At 41.2% G+C, this 14,333-nt stretch overlaps 2 protein-coding genes across 3 annotated transcripts in view; one reads left to right on the plus strand and one right to left on the minus strand.

The window, feature by feature from the left end:
- The window catches only part of RGS4 (regulator of G protein signaling 4), a 145,050-nt gene that overhangs the window by 34,527 nt on the left and 96,190 nt on the right, over positions 1 to 14,333 (minus strand). The window lies entirely within an intron of this gene.
- On the plus strand, positions 1,287 to 11,718 carry RGS18 (regulator of G protein signaling 18). 2 transcript variants are annotated; one of them, XM_059854841.1, is made up of 5 exons: positions 1,287 to 2,002; positions 2,687 to 2,788; positions 5,824 to 5,888; positions 6,914 to 7,080; positions 9,397 to 11,718. In XM_059854841.1, exons 1-5 carry the CDS (start codon positions 1,884 to 1,886, stop codon positions 9,649 to 9,651), a joined length of 708 nt encoding a protein of 235 aa, XP_059710824.1. In that variant the 5' UTR covers positions 1,287 to 1,883; the 3' UTR covers positions 9,652 to 11,718. The 2 variants fall into 2 exon arrangements, with proteins under 2 accessions (XP_059710824.1, XP_059710825.1); XM_059854842.1 differs by having other exon boundaries at positions 1,291 to 2,002; positions 5,827 to 5,888.

Genomic DNA, 14,333 nt, shown 5'->3' on the forward strand with positions numbered 1-14,333 from the left:
TCAATCATCTAAGGCGTAAAACCCATTTAGGGTCATTGAAGAGTGAGTTGGACAGGCCCTTCAGACCATGGCTGGTGGGTGCTGAAAGAGAGGACACAGCTGCTCATCCCCATCTAGAAGGTGCCTGGCACAGTGGCCCCTCACAATTCACTTCTGAATTATATTCCATGCTCCAAATCTTTCTTAAATCAGCTTAGATGGAATGTGGAAGCTAAAATTACAAATATTTTCTGGGAGCTGAAATCAGCAGGTAACAAAATTATGTCAGATGAGCACAGACAGTATTTTATAAATGTAACAGGTAAAAAAAGCTCATGTGACCACCTCTATTGCAGAAAAGTGAAATAAAATCATGCAGTCTATTTTTATTTATTTATCTGTAAAAGGCAGAATAAATTATTAAACACAGCTGCGGTTGAAGCCAGTTTAAAATATGCATGATATAAGCCTTCTCTGAAATTGAAAATTAAGTTTAAACTGTAACCCTGCTTCCTAAAGTCCTTTAGATTACAAAAGGCACTTGTGAACTGTTCCCCATTCAGTCTGATTTTAAAATTTGTATCACACATGCAGCACATGAGAGTTTTTCAGTTAACTCTTAAAAAAAAATCATTACAGATTACATCTTACTCTTCTTTTAATGTTTCACAAATTTGGATTCCCAGCAGAGTTGGGATTTTTTTCATTTCTTTTGAAAATTAGTATCTCCCATTCCCATTCTCCTCAGCTCCACACAAAAAAGGCCACAGTGGGACTCTCACCAGAAGTACCCATGTAAGTAAAACACAATAAAATTATGGGAGGTAATGAGGTCATGTCTTCTCCTTGAAGCTCTGTGTCCTACCTGAGAAATCAATATGAGACACTGCCATTAAAAACATGAGAACTATTAAATTAACTACTGCAGTAATTTTAACCTTTTCCAGTGCCCATTCAGCTAACACTGAAGATGTTTCTTTATTAGATGTGTTGTTCCTATGACACCTCCAACAGAAACTGAACTTAAACCCAAGAAACTTAACTGACAATAGACTTATATGTGGAGAGATAACTTGTGCTGATGAATCTCAAAGATTAATACATTTTTACTTTATGCAAACTGAAACGAGAAGTTTTGGGTTATTTAGTAACAAAATAACATTTAGAAAAACACAGATTTTTTTTTTTCTGAACTAAAGACTTTCTATCCTGGTGGGAGATTGCAAGTAAAAATAAATCCACAGAGAGAGAAGTGAAAGAGGGAGCATTTACTGGTCAAACTGGAAACTAGAAGTGGGTTGTTGTCATTTCTGAAGAATGCTGCAAAAATTAAAATATCTGCTTGCAAAATGATTGATCAGCCAAAGCTTGGAGGAGACACTGAGAAACTCTGAGTTTGAAGTCAGGGTGCTGTGGATGGAGCTGTGTGCAGCACATGGCACTGAGGCTGCAGAGGGCAGCTTAAGGGCAGATGGGGTGCCTCTGGGGGCTGAAGAGAGGGCTGGATGTTATTTCGTGGGACATTACTGTCATTAAGGTTAATTTTAGGAGCCTAGGGCACGTACAGGTATTTGGGAGCACGGGCTGGTGTCACCCTACCCCGAGCAGGAGCTGAGCTGCGCAGAGCAGCCGCTGCTCTGGGCTGCGGTTTGCAGTGTGAGCCCTGCGGAGCTGCAGTGTCATTTCCCCAAGGGACGAGGGCACAACCAGAGCTGCCCTTAGAGCCCGGCATGGGCACAGCTGCAGTGGCCAGTTCAGAGCCACCTCCTGCCACCACCTCCTCTGGACACAGGGCTGGGGCTGGCCAGGACAGTCCAGGCTGCTGCAGCATGTGAGAGCCAGAGCCAGCACGCACCGGGGGCGAGGGAGCAAAGGGAATCTTGCCGGAAGCTTCTCTAGAGGAGATGGAGAACCCACTTCTTTTATTCCCCCAACTCAACATTTCTGCTTCAAAGGATAAACCCTATCACAAAGACATGAAATCAGCGATTAAGGAAGAGCCACACAAGGCAAGCAAGCCTGGGTAAGTGTTCCGCTCATGCCGACCTTCTGCGTGTTCTGTTTACACGGAGGATTCTTCTAGCATAGTTTGTGGGGGTGAATTTAGGGCACAGCTAATTTCATTTTTGACATATATATGAGAACTCATGAACTGCAGTCCTAGAAACTGTATGTGTAAAATATTAACTCTTTAAGAAGAGTTATCTCAAAGAACTATCGGGTTTTTTTGAGGACAAGAAACATACCAAATTAATGATCTAAAAATACTAAGAAAGAGAGTTTGCAAGAAGTTCTGAGAAATGCTTCTCTAAAGCCTGAATATGATCCGGGAAAGCTTTTTTCAAAAATTTCAAATGACAGGAAGCAATACTTCCTTTTTTCTCTGTGAAACCTTAAAAGTAGAAGATGCTTAGCTAACTGTTTACATTCTCTAATGGGAAGTTTGGCCCCTCATCTTTAAAATAAATTAAAAGGATGCTGAAAATCCAAGGATTTCCATTTTTCTTTGTCAGTGCAACATATGTGCTAAGCTATGAAGAAAAAAACATTAATAATAATAATAATAATAATATATCTAGGAGAAGTAACACCAGCATTACTGTACGTGAAAACAGGGAGCTCTATAATGCAGAAGCAGAGGATGCTTGAGAGACGAAAACCAACTTTCTACAACGTTTCTTGAAAAGCTACTCCAATTCTGTTGTAGAGCTAAGCAGAAGAGAAATAGGCTGAGCCTGCTCCTGCAGAAACCTGAATTCCATGAAAGTGATCACCTTGGCAGACCTGGAAACTTGACAAAAGCAGCAAGGTAAACATTGTAAAAGACTGGGTTGGTTGGGGATTCCCTCCAAGAAGTACCTGTGTGACTTGGGATGTTTCCTGTACCCATGTGTGTGCATTCATATTGGGCAGAGTAACACTTTGCATGCTTGGGTTTCACTGATAAATTTTCAAACACTACAGAATTACCCAGTATGCATCGAGGTAATCAGCAGTGTTTTCACACCACTTGGTCCCCATACATTTGCAGAGAGTTTTAAACCTTGTGCCAGCAGCCTTGGTACGGGTCCACTGACTGTACAGAGCAATAATCCACTCCGAATGCAGCTGGCAGGAAAGTCATACAGCTCCTGGCAAAGCAGGTTTTCCAAAGACTTCTGTGATGTACTACTGCCATAACTGTGTTAAATAGTGAATGCAGAGTTCCTCAGTAACTGCAGTAATTGGTTGAACACTTGTCTCCAAAATTCATACACTCTGGTAGCATTGTCCCTAGTATTTACCATAAGGATGCAGGGTACAATCTTGGGTTTACTGACTTCCACAAGAGTTTAATTCCTCACTTCAATGGAGTACCAAGATGTCACTGCTATATTAAGAATTGCATTTGTAGGTCCTGACTGAAAAGAAGGAATATGCAGAATTCTACAACACTGTGGCTTAAAAAATGTATCGGCCCTTTCTTTCCACCACAAATCACTCCAGAACATTTCAGTGCTTACCACAGCCTTTTCTCTTGTTCCAGCAGTTCCCACTTTCTAACCAAGCTGCCTGCTTTGACCAGAAATGTTTCTACAAGCCATTAATGTGCTAATTAATGAGCACATGGTAGAAGTCACCTAAGGCCCAACGTCTGCTTCTAGAACCCGTGGAAAATTGGCTGGGGAGGGGGTATCTAAACAATCCCACCGGTGCATCTGAGTAACCAGGCCGTGTTTATTGCTCAAATTTTGAGATATCCTGTTTGCAGACATGTCAAACCATTCTAAGATTGCATCTGTAAAGAGAAAGCAGAGGTAGACAGTGCTGGGTGGCTCACATCATACACCCAAGTATTTAATGCAAAGTACAGCCATTCACTGCATTCTTACAATCTGCCAGACAGCACTTTCAGAGCAGTAACAATTCTCTGAAGAATTTCCCCCTTTTAACATCATTTCCTCATTCATCCAGCTGTCTTTTACCATGTTACTCTCAGCTGGTGCCTGACTAACAGAGCTTTGACTGTTCTTGTATGGAAGAGAAACTCGTAGATTTTTGCTGGTCTTATATTTGGATTAAAGTTATATTATATTTATCAAAAATGTAAAAAACCAAACAAATTTACACTTTCTCAAATAAAAAAGTGAGATAATAGTTTGAAATTTGTTAAGTGATTTACTTAGCTTTTATGATTTCCATATTTCACACAGAGTTACTAAAATAAGTAGAAAGAGATTTTAATAAAACACTGCAGATGGAAATTGGGGTGATAGTAGAAAAGTTAAATAATCTGTCCATTTAAAAGTTCATTTTTAGTTTAAATGTCTATCTCTTAGTTTAAATTAGTTTCTTCTCATATTTAGAAAGTGGCAAAGTAGAACAAATATTGGTTTCTGTCTATTATTGCACAAGCTCACTGCTGCACTAAGGTGTTGGGGGTCTGTGAGGCTCCCGGGTTGTTGCAGATGCTGAAGGAAAACCAAAAACACACAGCAGGAGTTTCCAAACCCAGCAAAGATCCTCTCTAGCCTTTTATGCCTTTGTGAACTGAGTATGTGGTCCAAAGCCATAAGGCTTTATATTTCACTATGGCCAAAATAATTTCTGTAGGTACAGGAACCTGAAGCTGACAGAGTTCTCTGTACTTTCTGTAATTCTCATAACTAATGAACGCTGTAAGGGAGTGAGGTCTCGTTTTCCCTGACTCCAAAATCCCCCTGCTTTCCCAAATTTCATTTCTCCAACCTTTGTACCTCTCCTCATGAACTGTTTCTTCTCCCTAGTTAAAGTTTTCATTCCTGCAAGAGAAAACTTCAGCTATGAAACATGTGGCACCTATTAAAATTAAAAAAAAAAAAAAAAAAAAGCAAGCCTCCTTTCGAGTTTTGTGCAAACCCAGAGTCATTACTGGCCTAAATTCCCTACCAAAGAGATTGGAATTTCCTTTCACCTTAACTTCAAGTGCCTCCTCCCTGCCAAGGGACCCCAAAGTGTGTAAATCAGGAAACGGAACAGCAGGCCTTGATGAGGAAGTGGGATCATATTCCAGAAACATTCGGTCCATAAGAAGTTGATCTGATCAATTAATCCCAGACCAGTCATTTACTGCCACTTTCAGTGTCTTGTGATTTGTCCTGGAATGAAAATGGTTCTAAACATTCATATCCACAAAGCAACAGATAAAAATTGCTTTTTTTTTTTTTTCCTTCTTTGCTGTTTCCTAGGGCAGATTTTTCAAAATTGAAGTGAAACATGTGCAACTTGACATACTTGATGAAGAACATGAGGAGTTTTATTAATGAGGCACAGTGTCTCAGAATAACATGGCATTTGAAATGTTTGTGGTAAACAAACCAGATTACAGGTGCTATTGTCCTGTAAGACTGACACCTAAACCATATTGCTAGTTTTGTCTTCAGGCTACAGAATTCTGCATATTTCATTAAAAGCAGATTGTGGTAACACCCTCAGAGTGAGCATATTCAAAACTACATCTCTGCATGACTATCTCAAGTTTAAATAGCTGACAAGACCTGCTTCCCTTATGAGTTTTACCATGCTACATGGTCTCAATTCCCTTAAAGATTAGTAGGACAACACAAATACCACAGTGAAAAGCCTCTGCTCTGATGTTTTTATAAAAAGAGAAAAGAAGTATAACTCTGCAGGAAAAAATGTCGAGAGTGAGTTAAAGGAAATGTTCCTGAAGCCCCTAAGAGAATGATCTCCCTTAGTGAGGTGATCTAATCAAAGGCTATGTGGAACAGTCCTGAGCCACCATGGTGACAGATAATGTGTGTTTCACAGCTTCCTAAATGCACAATATGAACAATTCTTCAAAACTCCTTTCTGTTTCTTAAGCAGTGTGTCTCCTGAAGAAGCAGTGAAATGGGGAGAGTCTTTTGACAAACTACTTTCTGAGAAAGGTCAGTAGTTTTTTCTCTCTCCATGCAGACTGTTAGGATGGAAAAGTGATGGTAAAGGATGGAAAGTTATAAAATCCAGTTATGGCCTTGAATAGACATGCCAGTTACCTAAACTAGGTATGATGGGTCATTTATGGCCGCATGTGTTTCCTGCTCTTCTTGTCTTCTTCGGCTATAGCTTACTGTCAACTTGTGAAAATAGTTTAAAATCATTTTTGTGTTTGGTATTTTATTGAACAAAGTAATATAGCAGACAGCAAAGAGTCCCTTCAGTAAACAGGAACATTTAACGATAATACTGCTCAAATATTCCTGACTGCATATGCTCCATGTACTTAAGAAAAGACTTTGTCACTCCTGACAATTTGTTTCTAAGCCAGTGATTGGATCCAAGCTGGCCATCATTTGAGAGGCCCTGCTGCTCCCATAATTATCAAATGCACATATGTTCCTGCCTTCATTTTGGAGGGGCACACGTATGTTTTAGCTACAATGCTGGACGCTGTGGGCTTTTCAAATCTGTTCCTTGAACAGTTCACATCCACACAATTGCCACAGATAAAGCATGCTTGGCAAAGAAAACATCCGCAGCATAACAATAGTAGGATAAAGCCAATTACAGAGATGCTGAAAGCCATCCATTTTAAATTGCTGCTGAAGAGTAGTTTACTTATGAGCAAAGATTCAAATAGTCTTTTGATCAACCTGAACTAATATTCCACTTAAATGAAGTCCACCACTTACACATACTCCCACATGTTTTGCTTAACGTTTTTCCTAAATTTATGAGATCTTGGTAGCATTTTTTTATTGATGCTGAGAATTTTGTAAGGAGAGTTGCAGGATCATAATGGAGAAACTGCACTTATTTTAAAGCATTTATGTATTCTAGGATAATTATCTACTATGTGGTATTATTCTAAGGGAGCGAAACATATTTTACTACCTTGCACAGACTCTTTGAAAGTGTAACTGTCTGATAAGAACATATTTTTTTAATGCAATTCAAACTTTCTCTTTTGTAGCTGGGCTGGATGCCTTCACAAAGTTTCTGAAAACTGAGTTCAGTGAGGAGAACATTGAGTTCTGGATAGCCTGCGAGGATTACAAGAAAAGCAAAAGTGCACATGAACTTCTGCCAAAAGCCAAGGCCATTTTTGAAACATTCATACAGAAAGATGCTCCAAAAGAGGTAAAGACCTTCCTCATTATACACAGTGTTTGATTGACACAACTGCATCTGGTGAAACTCTTTTTTTAAGAAGTGCATGCCCAGAAGCAGCTTCAAGAGCTAATCCTGCAGTCCTCTGATTTGAGAAGACTTTCATAAAAGTCAAAACTCTGGAAGGAGCATGGTCTTGATTGACTCCCTCTCCCTTTTCCACCCCTCCACCTCCAATTGTATATCCCTGGTGTGTTACTGTCACACAACGATGCTGATATGACAATCCTCACCAACACTAAGGCCTTTTTTTAGTATCCTAAGAATGAAAAAAGTTTTCATATTTCCAACTTCTTCATATTACTGAAGCGTGTTAGAAAGGGTTTATAAATGAACAAAAGAAATCATTTTTTGCCTACCCTAAAAAGGAGATGAACAGGTTGGGAGATCATCAACTTTTCAGTGAAATCACAAGCAGCCTCTTGTGAGGCTTGTAGGTCTTTTTGACTTACAGTTTCCTTTAATTCTGTCACATTTGAGTAGGTCAAATATGTCACTTGCCAATAGCTGTATTTTTTTATTTGCCAGAATAGAAGTTAAACACTAATTTCTGCTTCCTTGTAACAAGGATGAAAAAGGTATAATTCTCATTTTAGGGAAAGGATTGCAAAGTGGTGCAGTTTCCTCCTGCAATTCCCATAGATTGCATTAGGATTCAGATCTGCTTTTCCTAGGAAAAGCCTGTTTTGAAGGACATATGTCCCTTTCCATTCCTTTCCCTGCTGTGTGCCCTTGGGGAGAAGCAGCCCTGGACAGGTAACAAGCGCTGACACTGTCAATGCTTGAGACTGATTGAAGCAAAGAGATGAGCAGGAGAAAGCTGAGGAGAGGACAGGGCAGGGAAGTCATAGTAACATAAAATTTCTTTCTCTGCCATGCTTGAGCTTGGTGCAGGCAGGGTAGATGCTGTGGTTCACCTTGGACACTCGGCTTTGGTCTGACTTCCTCCCTTGGGTTCAGCTGAGACCACACAGCTCTGGAGCTTGCACATCTCTGACTCCTTGTCCAGCAAAACTCTTTTACACAAATTTCTGAGTCTACAGTTTGATGGGATCATAAAAGTTTGGATGAGTGGACCCTTCTCTGATCACTAATTGCCCTTCAGCTCTTAGATCTAGACTATTTGTTTGAACTAGTTGTATGGAAATGACAGGTGCCTCTCAGGGAGGAAAAGAAAAACATTATAGAAGTCACTTTTTGATTGGGCCAACAATTTTTTTAATATATTCTACCTTATTTTTCAAAATAATGTGCTTGAACCAGTGCCTGTCACTTCATTAAAATTCTTATACTATTAAACATTTCCCAGGGTGAATGCAGCAGCACATGGAGTAAATAGTCATTTTGATATGCTTTCCAAATCTAAAGCCTTCAGAGACCCATTTAAATAATTAAAAAAAAAAAAAAAATAGAATGTTCTCACCTTCCTACTACACAAACTACACAGAAACCAGAAATTTTAACTGTTCACTAATGTCATCTCACTAGAACAAGTTCTACTTTAATCCTACATGAGAGCAGGGGAGATCTGTAATAGTCTGGTATTGTAAAGCTGGGAAACTGTGACCATAGAGTGATCACTGTTAGAAAGCTACTTTTAGTCAAAGATCAGAGTTTTTCTTCTGTTTCCCCAGCTTTCCATGGTACCAATGATACATTTGTGGAGACTTTCTGAGAGCCACCACTGAAGGCGAACAGACCGATTTTGTGATGTTAATATCCTGTTGTGTGGGGGATTCAAGGTCCTCCTGATGCCTTGAGAGGCTACTAGAACAAAGGCTGGGTAGAGTTAAAGGAATAAAGTAGGGATTTATGAAAGGCCTTCACAGGAGACACCTTGGGCAATACAAAGATCCGGGTGTGGCTCCAGTCAAGACGGACAAGAAGTCACAAGATTTTATACTTTTATAAGTTTTGGTCCATTTCCATCTTGGGGTTCATTGTCCAATTCCAGCTCTAGGTGATGCAGTCCCATCCTCCCAGTCTGCTCTCCTCAATTCCCTGTTTTTTGCACTTTTTGGGCCTAAAGCTGCAACAGTGTCCTTGGTTCTGGGGCTGGAAAAAGATTGCTTTGTCTAACTAAGCTGCGGATAGAACTTGCTAATGCTTTATGAGAAGTTCAGAATTATAAACTAATGAAGTACAGAATCTGGAAAATATGAAGGCTCAAACTTAAGGCTTCACTCTTATCAGAAAAGTCTTTTCCCAGGGTACAGTATCTGTAGATAATAATACTGGATGTGCATGAATGTACATTAAACAAGTACCGTTTTCCTTGTCCCCCAGGTGAATCTGGACTTTCACACCAAGGAAGCCACAAGCCAGAGCATGGGGCAGCCCCTGCGCAGCACCTTCGACGCGGCGCAGAGCACAGTGTACCGGCTGATGGAGCAGGACAGCTACCCGCGCTTCCTGCGCTCCGCGGCCTACCGGGGCCTGCTGCAGGGCCGGCCCGCGGCCCGCGCCCCGCTGCGCCGCCGCTCCCGCTCCTTCACCGTCAGCGACTTCCAGGGCGTGCGGCCCGACCTCACCGTGTGGTGACAGCCCAGCTCAGCCCTCCTCACACCTGTGTCACCGTGTGGTGATGGCCCAGCTCAGCCCTCCTCACATCTGTGTCACCGTGTGGTGATGGCCCAGCTCAGCCCTCCTCACATCTGTGTGGTGACAGCCCAGCTCAGCCCTCCTCACACCTGTGTCACCATGTGGTGACAGCCCAGCTCAGCCCTCCTCACACCTGTGTGGTGACAGCCCAGCTCAGCCCTCCTCACATGTGTGTCACCGTGTGGTGACAGCCCAGCTCAGCCCTCCTCACACCTGTGTGGTGACAGCCCAGCTCAGCCCTCCTCACACCTGTGTGGTGACAGCCCAGCTCAGCCCTCCTCACACCTGTGTGGTGACAGCCCAGCTCAGCCCTCCTCACACCTGTGTCCCCGTGTGGTACAGCCCAGCTCAGCCCTCCTCACACCTGTGTCACTGTGTGGTGACGGCCCAGCTCAGCCCTCCTCACACCTGTGTGGTGACGGCCCAGCTCAGCTCTCCTCACATCTTTGTCCCCATATGGTGACAGCCCAGCTCAGCCCTCCTCACACCTGTGTCACCGTGTGGTGACGGCCCAGCTCAGCCCTCCTCACATCTGTGTCACCGTGTGGTGACAGCCCAGCTCAGCCCTCCTCACACCTGTGTGGTGACAGCCCAGCTCAGCCCTCCTCACACCTGTGTCACCGTGTGGTGATGGCCCAGCTCAGCCCTCCTCACATCTGTGTCACCGTGTGGTGACAGCCCAGCTCAGCCCTCCTCACCCCCAGCTCCCACAGCAATCTGGATGTGTTTTAAACCCCAAACTCTCAGCAGGTGTAACTAAGTGATGAAGCAAAAGAAAATTCACTTACAGCAGGCCAGAGTTCTGGAGCAGAATCTCACTTTCACAAAAAAGTAGGTGATGTACTGGCAAGTCATAACATGCGGAGTTATCAAATAGGAATTTTTTTTTTAACTCGGGCAAAGGCTGTGATCAGATTTGGAGGGAAAATTTCATTTTCCTGCTTAAAAGTATCTCATATAGTGCCATTTGATATTACCCAACACGTATCCTGGGCCTGTACCTTTAGGCCAGAGTTTCATCACAGTTAGAACATCTGTATCCAGTCTTTGCACACATTTATGTTTTTGCAATATTTCCTACACTAAGCACAGACTATTTGTGGTATTTTCTGATACTGTAAAACATACAGGAACATTATTAGTTATAATGAAAAGTTAGATGAATTTTAACTAAAGACACTGCATAATTAAATCTATAATTAAAATGTAACCATTACCTATTTTAAGAAGAACATAAAAATACCTATTTAATTTTTTGGGGGTACATTTTTCTTATTCCAATGTCTGCTGTCTATTTTTAAGTTATGATGTATATATTAGCTTTGGCATCAAATACATGTATTCTAATTTTTTGCAACTAAATGAGCAGCAGCAAAGGGATAAGAATGCTATTTTAACACAATGTGTATCCTTAAATACCAGGTGATGTCTATGTATATAAATATAAAATATTTCTACTTTTATTTATAAATAGTCGTGGTATACCAACTTTGTAACTAAATTTTGTTCTAATTTTTTTTCTGCCTTTTGTTTTGAAAATGTATCTGAAAATTAACAGCTCTTGGACTTGGGCAGAGCAACTTTCAGTTCCATTGGACATTAATATCATCTCTATAGGTTATAGAAGAGAAAGGAGAAATATTTTTTATTTCTTTACTATCAAAACATTTTTTTTATAGTAGGCGCACACAGTCATTCTGTCCTTTTCTTTCACAGTTGATGCAGACATACCTTGAAGTTTGGGGCAGTTCTTAAAACCTTAAACATTGGTTCAGTTTAGGAAGGGGCTGCAGGATTTATCTATAACTATGACTTGTATATTATGTTGTTTCTTGTGGAATTTAAGATTTCTCCCTTTCCCTCCCCTTTCTGTAAGTGGTGAAGGAGAAGAGGTGCAGCTCCTGAGGATGGGACTTTGTGTTCATTGTTAATTTGGGGTGTATATGAACTGCTGGATCTGCAGGTTTCCCTGTTTTATTAACTTCCAATAAATCTGATCTACTTAAAGAGTTGTCAGGATTTGATTTATCATCAGTACATTGATGAGGAAGCTGGAAAGACTTCACTTAGGGTTCAACTCTAGCTGTAATCACTGCCACATTAATCAAATTGTTACTGTCCACAGAGATCCAAACTCACATGGAAATGCTGCTGAGCCACAGGGACCCAGGAGCCATCTCCAAGGTCTTACCTTTACCTGGGGAACAGAGAGGAAACACATTTGTAATGATGATCCATGCTGGTTTATTCATCACCCTCCCCTGATCTCAAAACACCAGGCACAGGCTCTTTCTGACAGTGAAAGTAGTCAGGAGCTGGGCAAAGGGGTTTTTTCACTGAAAGCATGGTCAGGCATTGGCATGAGCTGCCCAGGGAGGCAGTGCGGTCACCGTCTCTGGAAAAATTCAAGAGGCTTCTGGCTGTGGTGCTTGGGGCTACAGCTTAGGGGTGACTGTGGCTGGGGAAGGTTAATGATTGGATTAGATCTTGAAGGTCTCTTCCAGCCTTGGGGATTCTGTGATGAGGGAATCTCTAGTATCACCAACGTCTGAATGCCAGTTCTCAGATATTTAAAATATGCATCTTCCTGTGTCGTGTACGAGGATTCATGTTGGAGGAAGGGAAGAGATTTGAGAACAGCCCCACCTGAGTATTGGCACTGGGTTTGTTTCCCCACAGACATAAAACCTGCACACTTGCAGGTTTTGATTATGTCCCTTCATATCAGCGAAGAATCCATATCTTGGATGGATTGCCATGAAGGAAAGAAATGAAAAAAGTACATATTTTTAATACTGTTCCAAAATCCAACCAAATTACAAATATAGTACCCTGATTAAGACTTTTTCATGTTAGCAAAATCCCAGCTGCTAGTCAGAAGGGTCTGCAAAGATAAATAGAACTCAGCAGGTGCCTTTTATTTCATTTCACAGGCATATGGAAAATTTTGCTTATCTCCAAGGAGGCCTTCCTCAAACCCATCATTCTGCGGTACTGACAGTGCTAGTCCTTCTTGTGAGTTTTATAATGAAAACAAAAAAATAAGATATTCCTGGTGGCTGTATGTGTATGTGTGTTTTCCAAAGATAATTCTGAACCCTAGCTGAATTTACAGAAGACTAGTGCCATGGGAACTACTGTAAAAAGAAAGTCAAGATAAACTCAGAGAAAGGAAGGCAAAGGACATGAAGATAAACCAAAATGACATAATTATCTGTCAATGTTTTTTTTTCTAGAAGAGGCTCCTTTTAGTGAGGGAAAATGAGCATTCTACTATTTAGTGCTGTGCTGCAGTCCTGAAGATGAACTAGGCATGGATTTAGTACAAGTCTGTGATGCTGTTCCAGGATTGATCAGACTCAGAACTGGCCCTGCACAGATGCATTTACAGCACAAATCATAGGGTTGTACCAGAGAGTACAGTCCAGCTTCTCTAGTTTTGGCAGAATCCATGCCACAATTATGTAAATCCTCTTGTTGAGCTGCCCTAATGCAAATAATACATATACTAAGCCTGTTGGGCAAGTACTATTATTGGAGATTGTTTTATGTAGCAGCTTTTTATATTTATATGTGCCATTCAGGGTTCAGCAAGAGCTCCCAAAATATTCCTCCTGTCAAGACAATAATTTACCCTACCCAAACATTGCACTTTATTCCTTACATAGGTGAAGTCTGAAGACACAAAGCATGAGGGAAAAATCTGCTGACTTGTGTGACACCAAGGTTTTTCTCCTGTTTCAACACTTCAGTCTAATTAGATGCTTTAAATTGGCTGAAGGTGCTGTTCTTGTTTAATTTGAGGGAGATGGAAATACACAGAACCAAATATCTTCTTCTGGTTGTGGATTTGTTACTGAGCAAAACATGACTGATTTTTCAACTGACAAGAGGCAAGAATGAAATCTAAGATAAAGAATCTCACAGAAGAAGACCGATTTCCATTTCCTAGTGAAGCAGGCAATCAATAACACGGCTCTTACATGCTTTTACATGCTACAACTTTTAAGTGACTCACAAACAGCAGATCATTTTCCTCTCCTTTTGTCCCCAGCTGCTCAGCCTGCCTTAAATAGCTACTGCTTTGAATGCAGTTACCTCTCCTTTCCACACATGCTGCCAAAGACATCAGCCGAGAAAAAAATTGCAGAAAATCATCTTCCTCTCATCAGTGATTCATATGCTCATGAACTTACACCTTGCTCAGCTGCCTATCCCAGATCCCACTCTGTTCTTTGCATTTTAGTCAAATGCCTCAATCAAATGCCCTTTAAGCTCCTGTGTGGCTCTGTGCCAAAGAAAAAAATGTATTTCCTCTATCCACCACCCAAGCTTGCTTCCATTTTTACTTTTCTCAATGTAAATGTGTTGCCATCTTCCATTTGTTGTGCTCTTATCACTTAGGGCTGGTCTCATAAAAGCTTTCTCTGGTTTCATACCAAAGCTTTTCTCTCTCCTTTCCTAAATATAATCCGTTTGTGTAGCCTCCTCCTAATTCTCCCTTATACTTGGCAGGAAATTATCTGGACTCCCACATTTACAATCTAGCCTCTACCACTGCCTTCTCCACGAAGGGTAACTAAAATTATCTAGCAAGAAACACTATCCTACAGCAGCCATTT

Source organism: Haemorhous mexicanus, chromosome 9, assembly GCF_027477595.1.
Source record: "Haemorhous mexicanus isolate bHaeMex1 chromosome 9, bHaeMex1.pri, whole genome shotgun sequence".
In the NCBI taxonomy this organism is placed as follows: Eukaryota; Metazoa; Chordata; class Aves; order Passeriformes; family Fringillidae; genus Haemorhous; species Haemorhous mexicanus.

Bases quoted from the DNA above. Each gene is read 5' to 3' on its own strand.
- RGS18 (XM_059854841.1), top strand. From the start codon at position 1,884: ATGGAGAACCCACTTCTTTTATTCCCCCAACTCAACATTTCTGCTTCA. The intron at 5,889-6,913 runs GTCAGTAGTTTT...TCTCTTTTGTAG, and splicing joins CAAACTACTTTCTGAGAAAG to CTGGGCTGGATGCCTTCACA. The intron at 7,081-9,396 runs GTAAAGACCTTC...CTTGTCCCCCAG, and splicing joins AGAAAGATGCTCCAAAAGAG to GTGAATCTGGACTTTCACAC.